This window comes from Mesoplodon bidens (genome assembly GCF_964165515.1).
Source record: "Mesoplodon bidens genome assembly, contig: HAP1_SCAFFOLD_302, whole genome shotgun sequence".
Lineage (NCBI taxonomy): Eukaryota > Metazoa > Chordata > Mammalia > Artiodactyla > Ziphiidae > Mesoplodon > Mesoplodon bidens.
Genome location: NW_027671335.1, coordinates 292,798 through 303,587, shown reverse-complemented (window position 1 = coordinate 303,587; position 10,790 = coordinate 292,798). Strand labels below are relative to the sequence as shown.

General features: G+C 42.1%; 1 protein-coding gene across 1 annotated transcript in view; it reads left to right on the top strand.

Annotated features, from left to right (window-relative positions):
• The first annotated feature begins 5,940 nt into the window (after window positions 1–5,940).
• The window catches only part of LOC308611558 (U3 small nucleolar RNA-associated protein 25 homolog), a 29,567-nt gene continuing 24,717 nt past the window's right edge, over window positions 5,941–10,790 (top strand). Inside the window, 6 exon segments of the mRNA XM_081260279.1 lie at window positions 5,941–6,100; window positions 7,218–7,257; window positions 7,962–7,982; window positions 7,984–8,001; window positions 8,005–8,194; window positions 10,322–10,492. Coding sequence (XP_081116405.1) covers window positions 5,988–6,100; window positions 7,218–7,257; window positions 7,962–7,982; window positions 7,984–8,001; window positions 8,005–8,194; window positions 10,322–10,492 — 553 coding nt within the window. The 5' untranslated portion in view covers window positions 5,941–5,987.

The window sequence follows — 10,790 nt, the reverse complement described above, 5'->3', positions numbered from 1 at the left end:
TTTAGTAATGTTGCAGGATACAAAATTAACAAAAATCTGTTGTGTTTATATACATTAATAAGGAACTATTAGAAATTAAGAAAACAATCCATTTACAATAGCATCAAAAAGAATAAACTACCTAGAAAAAATCTAACCAAGAAGGTAAAAAACTTGTACTTGGAAAACTACAAGGTATTGATGAAAGAAATTAAAGATGACAGAAACATGAAAAAATACACCATGCTCATAGATGGGAAGACTTAGTACTGTTAAAATGTCCATACTGGACACCAAGGGGGGAAAGTGGGGGTGGGGGTGGGGGTGTGATGAATTGGGAGATTGGGACTGACATGTATATACTAATATGTATTAAATGGATAACTAATAAGAACCTGCTGTATAAAGAAATAAATAAAATTCAAAAACAAAGTCCATACTACCCAAAGAAATCTACAGATTTAATGCAATCCTTATCAAAATACCCATGACATTTTTCATAAAACTAGAATAATCCTAAAATTTGTACAGAGGATCCTGGGGATTTGTGCAAAGGATCCTGAATAGCCAAACTGATTATGAGAAAGAAGAACAAAGCTGAAGGTATAACACTCCCTGATTTTAAACTACACTACAAGTCTACAGTAATCAAAATTGTACGGTAATAGCACAAAAACAGACACAGATCAACAGAACAGAGAGCCCAGAAATAAATCCATATTTATATGGTCACTTCATCTATGACAAAGGAGACAAGAATATACAATGCAGAAAAGACAGTCTCATCAACAAATGGTGATGGGAAAACTAGACAGCTACATGCAAAAGAATGAAACTGGACCACTAGCTTACACCATCTACAAAAATCAACTCAAAATGGATTAAAGACTTGAACATAAGACCTGAAAACCACAGAACTCCCAGAAGAAAACATAGGCAGTAACTTCCCTGACAACAGTCTCAGCAATATTTTTTTGGATCTGACTCCACAGGCAAGGGCAATGAAACCAAAAATAAACAAATGGGACTACATCAAACTAAAAAGCTTGTGCACAGCGATGGAAACCATCAATGAAACAAAAAGGCAATCTACTGAATGGGAGAGGATATTTGCAAATCTAGTAAGGGGTTAAGATCCAAAATATATAAAGAACTCATGTAACTCATTATCAAAAAACCCCAAACAGGGCTTCCCTGGTGGCACAGTGGTTGAGAGTCCGCCTGCCGATGCAGGGGATATGGGTTCGTGCCCTGGTCCGGAAAGATCCCACGTGCCGCGGAGCGGCTAGGCCCGTGAATGGCCTGGGGAGGGAGACACGATAAAACACATTTGGTCAATCAGTCTTACTGAACAGAAGTCCAGTTTTTCGTCTCACTGACACCCAATGATCCTGTATCCCCAGATAACTCATTTTTCTGAAGTCAACACATTCTCCATTGCTCGTGGAGATCGCCCTGCCCCTAGCCCTGTGCCAGGAGCTCCTGACTTACAGGAGTTCCTGTCTGGCCTGCGCCTTGCTGCCCTCAAGGACTTGACTGAGGCCTGGAGAGAATGATTTACAGGAGGAAACAAAAAGCCGATAATAGCAGTGAGAAGCCCTCCCATCCACACAGCACTTGTCCAATTTCAGAGAGCTTTCATATCCACGATCTCATATCATAGCCATAGATAATCAAAGGATAGGTAGTTTGGTGCTGACCAAAGTCAAAATCAGGACACTGCTCTGTCCCAACAGGGAAACATATTTGAAATCAGGACTATGAACCCTCACGCTCATGGTACTTGTAACTTCTTGTTTGTCTCTTTTATCTGCAGGTCCAGTGACAACTTTCTTTGCCAGGGGAGATGGAAGTGGGCTGTTAGATTGGTGCTGAAGGGAAGAAGTTTGGAGGGAGGGCCCCAGGTGGGCAGCGTACTTCCAAGGGAGTTACTGAGCCTTCTTTTTCCTCCTCCTCCTCTTATACAGATCCAAGTTTGGAATAAAGAAAGCTGCTTCTCTGAGAACACTTACCAGTGCTCAGCTTGGTCCAAGGATAAGAAGAGAGTCAGAAACAAGTAATTCTGAACATGTTAGTGGAGAATTCTCCTAAAGTCCCAAGCCAAAGTCTGTTTCATTGTCTGGGTTGGAAAGTGAGATAGATTCATTTATGGATTTCTGCCAGCACTCTCAGGAAGAGGCTGGATGGCTTTGGGGTGTATACAGACATGTATGCATACATGTGGTGGAGGAGACTGTCTGATTTGAGGCATCTAGGAGGAGACAGATGTGTGGGTGCACACACACCTTCCCCAGAATCTTCCCAAATCAGTAGCTGAGGTGTCGGAGCTTTCATAATTAGAGAGTCATACCTTTGGATTATTTATGGCTCCCTGTCAACATATCTTGAATACATGTGCCCTTGTTACCACGTATATTATCACATAAATTTCAAAACTCAAACTTCCCCAGCATCTGATCTGTATCCTCAAATTGTGCTCCTTCCCCACCTTCCCATTCCTGCTCTGTTGAGAATCTCAGATAGACTCCCGTTTACTTTCTGTGGTTTGTATTAGGACATAGTTTGTCTTTTCAAATACATCACTATATGTCAAATAAGCTCTTTCCAATCATGTACACCATAATATTTGCAAGGGATTAAAACACATCAATTTGTGTAATTCCATGAGTTCATAATGATACTAAAAATTTAAAAAAAGTTGATTGGTCAACATTAGAAGATCCAGTGAATTGACTCCTTGTGTTGAAAATTAGTAAATGAAGGGAGAGAATCAAGCATTTCTTCTGCTTTTCCTATACAAACAGTACCACTGGGTAAGCAAAATTTAGGGGAAGGAAAAGCTTGCTTTCATAGAAATAGTCCAGCAAGTAAGTGAAGAAGAAATGATAGAATTAGAATATCACCTCATGATAGAATTAGAATGTGACCTCTAATGAATTAACGAATTTAGACATTGACTACCAATGACTGGTAACATCACAAAATGAAAGGCAACCAGATGGTATACGCCTCCTGATGGAAGTATAAAATATCAGCTATCATGAAATCTGATCAAAGTTCTAAATCCCACAATGTATTCGCGAGAAACACAGAGAATAGCAGAACATGTTCAACTAACAGTGTAAAAAAAAAAAGACGACATTTATGAGACAATCAGAAATCTGAATACTGACTGGTTACATGATGATATTAAATAATTGTTATCATCTTTTTTTTAGGTGAAATAGTGCCATTGTAGCTATGTTAAAGAAAGAACCCTTATCTTTTAGATATTTAGAAATAAGTATTTACAGATAAAATAATACAATGTCTGGGATTTGCTTCAAAAATAATACAGGGGCGGGAGTTAGGGGTAGTGGGTGGGCATATAAATGAAACAAGATGGCCTTGCATTGAAGCCAAGGGATGGGAACATGGGAGTGCATTATACTCTTTTGTCTACTTTTGTATATACTTGAAATTTTCCAAAGAAAAAGTTTTTAATAAAGAAAAACTAACACTTTTCTGAATATTCTGACCATCTTGTCTTAAGGGACAGCCACCGCCCTCCCACCCCTTGAGATCGTTATCCTAGGGAGTCTCCCTGAATTGAAATACCCAAGTAACATTAATTCATCAGCCTCTCTTTACAAACTAGTATAAAAGATTATTTCCTGTATTGTTTTTACCCCTGAAAATACTGAGTCCCTGAGGGCAAAGGGCAAAGAAAACCCTGCAGGATGGAAAAGGAAGGGCTGAGCATGGGAAGAAGAAAGGGAAGAACAAATTTTGCCTTTATTACAATTTTCCCAGGGCCTTCACTAGTTGGCACATGCATCTTCTTTGTGTGGGTTTTACTAAGAGAACTTTCACTGGAGGCATGAAAAATATGTTTAAATTGCGAAGTCTCAGGTTAAAATTTCACAAAGCATCCCCTTTTATGTTGTCAAAGGCTAATATAAATATTTTCAGAAGCGGGCTCAGTGAGCCAATGATGAGACCACTTGGGTGGAGCTAGGGCACAGTTGTGTCTGAACCTGGGAACAGTCTAGACCTGTCCATAGGACTACAATGACATGGAAAGCAGGAGAGAGTAAAGAGTCACATCAAGTGCTCATGAGTATAGCTTTTTATAGCAGATCTCTGGAAGAACACCAAGAAACTGGTTGCCTCTGGGGAGGGAAGCTGGGGCACTTGGAATAGGGTGGGAGGAGAAAAAACATTGTAGGACTTTATTGTCATAGCCAGGTTATACTGTGGTTAGTGCCTTAGTATGTATGATGAGATTTGCAAGCAGCCTTTTGTTTACGTAAGTGACTGTACTTTTTATGTTGAAATGAGACAGAAGACAGATGTGTGTTTGTTTCTGGGTTCCTTGGCTGGGCCATCAGCTGGCACTACCTGCTGTTTGCATATTTTCTTGATCCTCCCTCCCCCTTGCCTCCCTCCCCCACCCTAAGCTCCCAGAATCTAATTAGGAGTAGATGGTCCCCAGAAGGAGAAAACTAGGATTTGAATAGTTGTAGTGTGACTTGTATAGGTGTGACATGGTATTGGACAAAGGTCCAGTTCTCTCACAGACGCTCGTCTAATAGCAGAGGCAGTGAACACTATCTTTGATGGCTCCTATTTTACCTTAAATATTCAGGTGAATTCTGTGGTTTATGATTGACATTGTAAGTTACTATTAGAAACAAAGTGCCTCTGTGTTTATGCTGTGGTTTTTGTTTTGTTTTGTTTTTTCGGTACGCGGGCCTCTCACTGTTGTGGCCTCTCCAGTTGCGGAGCCTTGCGGAGCCCAGGCTCCGGACGCACAGGCTCAGCGGCCATGGCTCACGGGCTTAGCCGCTCCGCGGCATGTGGGATCTTCCCAGACCTGGGGCACGAACCCGGGTCCCCTGCATCGGCAGGCGGACTCTCAACCACTGCGCCACCAGGGAAGCCCTATCCTGTGGTTTTTAAGTATCCCTGCACACTCTGCCTGTCTCTAGAGTATTAAGTCCAGTTGCGCTGTTTTTTCCCTCTTTTGTTTATTGAGGTTATTATTTACTTGCATTAAAATGTACCAATTTTAAAGGTACAGTTTGATTAATTTCGGTAATTGTATACAAGGTGTAACCACCACCACGACCCAGATATAGAAAAGTTACTTACCCTTTAAAAGTTTTCCATCCCAATTTGCCCCAATTCAGTTTTGAGACACTTTATTGAGTTTTACTGCTTTCTGTAACATCGACTCTCCAGGTGATTTAGGAAAGTCACTTTACCTCTCTGGATGTGTTTTTGCTTTTATAACATGAAAAGTGCCAGAACAAATTTGTTACCAAGGGCCCTTGCAATCCTTTCAGAAAGTGAGGGGGTAGGGTAAAGGGCGGGAATCTCAGCCTTGCGTCCTCATTCTTCACATGGCACACGCATGTGGCAGATCCTAGTGGGAAAAGCCTGTGCTCGCATCAGAGAGAATTAGGTTTCCATCTCCTCTCTTGCTAGTGTGTATGTAACCTTTTGTAAGCATCAGCTTTCTCATCTCCAATATCAGGCTTATTAACAAGGCCTATTTGTTTACTGTTGTTGTGAGGATGAACTGAGATGCACCGGCAGCCTTAAATGTTAGTTGGTATTTGTATTATGGCATAATATAAAGGCACTGCATTCAACCATCTCAGTCACTACACGTTTATGCAGGCTGATTCTCACAGCCAAAACAGACGCACAAAGTACACCCACCCATTTACCCACCTGGGGAAGCCCGAAGCCTCCCTGCCTGCCTGCCTGCCTGCCTTCCTTACGGGGCTCAGAGAAAAGCTGCGCATGCGTGCACGTGCTTCCAAAGAGCCTCGCTAGGGGGCGGAATGGGAAACAGGAAGTTCTAACGTCTGTCGTACAAGCGCGACGTAAAGCGGGTCTGCTTTATGGCACCCTGCTTCCGCCGTAAAGCGCCGTTGGCAAGCCCGCGTGAGTGGGTTGACGAGACTACTTCCGGGTGCAAAACGCGATTCTTGGAGGTTGGCTGAATTGCCGTCTTCCCCATGGGCAAACGCGGGAGCCGGAGCCGGAGCCAGAGCCAGCTGCTCAGCTCCCTAACTAAAAAGCAGAAGAAGCATCTAAGGGATTTCGGCGAGGAGCATCCCTTCTATGACACGTATGGAGAGGCAAGGCTGGGACCGGCGCTGCCGGCGTCCTTTCCCGGTGGGAGCCCGCGTGTCCCCGCGTTTGGTCCACCGGTGCCCCGGGGGTAGTGACAGGGCAGCTCCCGCCGCGTCCCACGCTGCCCCGGCGCCGGCCTAGCTCGCCCGGGGATCCTGACGGCTTCCCGCCTGAGATGGGGTTCTTCACCGGACTTCCTACCCTTTGTTGAGCCTGTAGTTTTATGCTAGACGGCACGCCTCCCGTGTGGCGACTGGGCGGAGATTTTATAAGCTTGTTTTCGTTTTATATGCTTTTAAAGAATTGCTTGGGGGGCTTCCCTGGTGGCGCAGTGGTTAAGAATCCGCCTGGCAACGGAGGGGACAGGGGTTCGAGCCCTGGTCCAGGAAGATCCCACATGCCGCGGTGCAAGTAAGCCCATGCGCCACAACTATTGAGCCTGCACTCCAGAGCCCGCGAGCCACAGCAGCTGAGCCAGGGTGGTGCAACTACTGATGCCCGCGAGCCTAGAGCCCCTGCTTTGCAACAAGAGAAGCCACCGCTCGCCGCAACTAGAGAAAGCCCGGGCGCAGCAACGAAGAGCCATAGCAGGCAAAAATAAATTAATTAAATAAGTTAAAAAAAATAGAATTGCTTGGGACCCTCGACATCACCTATGTATTCAGTGACCATGAGGAAACTAATGTTTGGGTAGTTGTGGGTTCCTCTATAAGTGTCCAGACTCTCAGTTATGATCTTAGTGCTCATCCCACCCCTTTGGGCTGCTTTATCAACAGTTAGAGGGATAATCTACTTAAGAAATTTGCTAGAAAAGGTGAACCCCGAGGGCTTGTATTTGCCAAAATTTCCCATCTTTTGGATGAGAGCCTGTTACTGTGTGACTGTAGTATTTGTCATGTGGTCTTGTTAGACCTTTTCATTCGTCTATTATTATCTATTTGGCATATCCTTACAAAACCTGTCCAAATGCATATGGAGTTTTTAACTTGACAATAGATATAATGTATTTATAACGGTATAGTCTGCCGTGTTCATTTAAAGTTGTATCATTAGGCTTTTCCTAATTGCTACATACTAGCAGTTAAAGTTTAACATTGCCTGTTTCTTCTCAGGGTTTCCAGAAAGGAAGCAAAACCACAGACTTGTCAACTGGTAATGCTTTATACCTTCTTTATGATAGTAGATTCTGGACGGTTACTTTTAAGATTATATATGGTAATAATGTTTGGCTACATTTCCACTCTTTCTGATTTTAGATGTAAGCTATATTTTAGTAATATTGCTTAGTTTTAAGTGCAGATGTCTGTTAAGATGCCATTGTGATAACTAATATAGTATAGAGTAGGAAACTGTCCTGAGAGAGTAGCCTGTTAGAACCTGTTAAGGAGGCTTACCAGAGGGCTCTTGGTGAATCCTAAGAGGGAATGTTATGTTTGCTTAACATAAAATAGAGTGCAAAATCATCAAAGGTCTTATTTCATTACCACGGACTCAGAAATAAAGTACACTTTTTTGTTGTAAGTTTTCCTGTTGCTCCTTTAAAGGTGCCAAGTGGCTGACACATAGGTTAGATCGCCTTATAACCTAAAGCTCCATGTGTTTAGTTTGCTGTCTTCCCACGTAGAACATTAGCAGTTCAAAGAAGAGGAAGAGCTTCTAGAATCATAGCTAGATTAGCTGTTTTAAACAAATTTGGTGCTAGGTTTGGTTGAATAGATAGGATTGCATATTTGCAGAAAAGCTGGTTTTTATTTAGAAAAGTCTGAACTTGGTTCCACTGTGGGCCTGATGATAGTCGTGGGGTAGCAACAAGAACAATATAATTTTTGTTTTTAAAATCCCCATTTTCCTTTTAGTCAGAGGGTTTAGATACTTCCAAGTTCTGAAAGTGAAGCATAGAGTGAACCAGAACAAGTTTCTGGTTACAACAGACTACTTGCCACGTTAAAGGATGTTTCCAAGGAAGATGAGGAGGAAGAAGAGGAAGAAGACAGTGTTATAGATGAGACAGAAATGAATCTTGAAGACGGCGATAGTGACATCGTTGTGGAGGAAGAGACGGCAGTAGAGTCTACTGACATGCGGAAGAGTAAGTGTCTTTGATGTGGGTTTATCATCTTTGCAGGGACCACAGACAGATTGCCCCAGGGGCAGGGTGCCTTGTACCATAGAGCTGGGTGAAAGCACATGGATTCAAAGCAGAGATTCTTAACATTGTTGGGCTCTGTGATATCTTCAAGAATCTGATGAAAACACAGGACCCTCTGGCCATAAAAATGCAGAAATGACGTTTTTGCTTATGATTTCCAGGATTTCATCAATCCTACTTCAAATTCCCCTGATTGAGAGGAAAGGGAACATAATTCTGTTTTTGTAATGGTCTCAATTTATGAAAGAGATGATTGTTCCTGCCTTAGAGGAACCAAGTTTAGTGGAAGATAGACATAAAATATACAAAACTTTTCAAGCATCAAATCTGAATGGAACCGATAAATATAAGGTGTTAAAGAGGTGCAAAGTGGTCACATGCTGCCAGGGTACATGAGGGGAGGCTTCAGAGAAGAGCTGGGATTGAAAGCTTAAAGGAACTCTGTCTCACTCGAACATCTAGGTGACTTTTTTTTTTTTTTTTTTTTTTTTTGCGGTATGCGGGCCTCTCACCTCTGCGGCCTCTCCCGTTGCGGAGCACAGGCTCCGGACACGCAGGCTCAGCGGCCATGGCTCACAGGCCCAGCCGCTCCGCGGCATGTGGGATCTTCCCGGACCGGGGCACGAACCCGTGTCCCCTGCATCGGCAGGCGGACTCTCAACCACTGCGCCACCAGGGAAGCCCCTAGGTGACTATTTTTTAAAAAATTATTATTAATTCATTTATTTTTGGCTGCATTGTGTCTTTGTTGCGGTGCGCCGGCTTCTCACTGTGGTGGCTTCTCTTGTTGTGGCGCACGAGCTTAGTTGCTCTGCGGCATGTGGGATCTTCCCAGACTAGGGCTTGAAACCACGTCCCCTGCATTAGCAGGCGAATTCTTAACCACTGTGCCACCAGGGAAGTCCCCATAGGTGACTTTTTAATTTAACTTTAAAATCAACTTTATTGAAGTATGAATTACATTCAACAAGGTGTACCCATTTTAAGTATGTAATTTGATGAGTTTTGACAGATGTGTCTGTCTATATTGTCATCGCCAAAGTCAAGATACAGAACACTTCCAATACCTGCAAAAAGTTCCTTCTTGTCCTTTTACAGTCAGTTTCCCAGGCCTGGCATCAGGCAACCACTGACATGCTTTCTTTCACTATGTATTAGTGTTTTCTATTCTAGAAATTCATTTGAATGGAAGCACACAATAAGTACCCTTTTGCATGTGGCTTCTTTGGCTCCTCATGTTGTTGTGACTCATCCGTGTAGTTCATATTAGTAATTCATTTCTTTTTATTACTGGAATAGTAGTCCATTGTCTGAATATATCTGGGTAACTTTTTATATTCTGTTATCTTAATGCCTATTTGCCTTACTGTATTTTTGTCTCTACTTTAAGGTGTCACACACCATTCTTAGTATTTTCATTCATCACTTGTACTCGGATAAAAAAAATCGTTGCCTCAGACTTAGGGACTTTTTAAATTTTGTTGGTTTTCCATTTTTCTTTCATGTTTTAGGTTTTTAAAAATGAAAAGTTTGGTTTTTTAAATTATAAAAGTAATATATATTTACTGTAAAAATTTAAGAGGGTAATATAGTTAACGTATATCTCCTCCACCCTGGGATGAACACCTTTAACATTTTATAGAACCTTCCAGGCTACTTTTTTATGGATATATGAGTGAATATATATTTGTGTGTATGTGCATAATGGCCTCATACATTTCTGTAAGTTACTTTTTTCTTTAATGATATAACGTGTGTAACTGTGGGTTCACATTAGCTTAATCACATAGTATTCCATTGTAAATAATATGTGGTAATTTAATTAGTACCCCTTCGATAGAAATGACGAAATCATTTTTTCTAGTTATTTGTTATATCAACGCTGATTTGAACATCTTTACATGTACTAGGTCAGCAGTCAAGCTCAGTTTTGAAACTTATGTCTTCTACCTGAATTTGCTTAAAAGTAAATGATAGCCTAAGGAATTAGATTTCATTTGTCAACAGAAGTGTAATTATATTTATGAGTAGTAAATAATTTCACAAAATGTTTTATCAAAACTGCAGATGCGGCCTTACCTGCTGACCCTAAGGGAAAAGATGGGCACGGGCCACCTGGCACAGCAGAGGAATCCCCAGAGGAGTTTACAGATGCAAAACATGAGTCACTCTTTAGCCTAGAAACCAAGTTTCTCGAAGAGGAAAGAGGAGGCAACTGTTCTCTGAAAGCATCACAAGGTCAGAGCACAGCTCATGTTGTTTGAATTCAGCTGGTGCTTAGTATGGGTGGTTGTGGTCTAATACCTGTTAAATCTCTTGTTATTGGAATGAGCAGTAATAGAAACAGATAGTTTAGCAGCTAGATGTAGAGCTGGAAAGAAATGCTTCTCCGAGATCTTTTGTGTTTTTCAGGGTTAGGCAGTGTTGCGAGTGGGCGCGGCTGTTCATGAGGACAAACAGTTGAACAATGATAGCAGGGAAGGCCAGTTCCTCAAAGCTCACGATCCACAGCTGGGGTCAGGGGAAGACTTCTGAT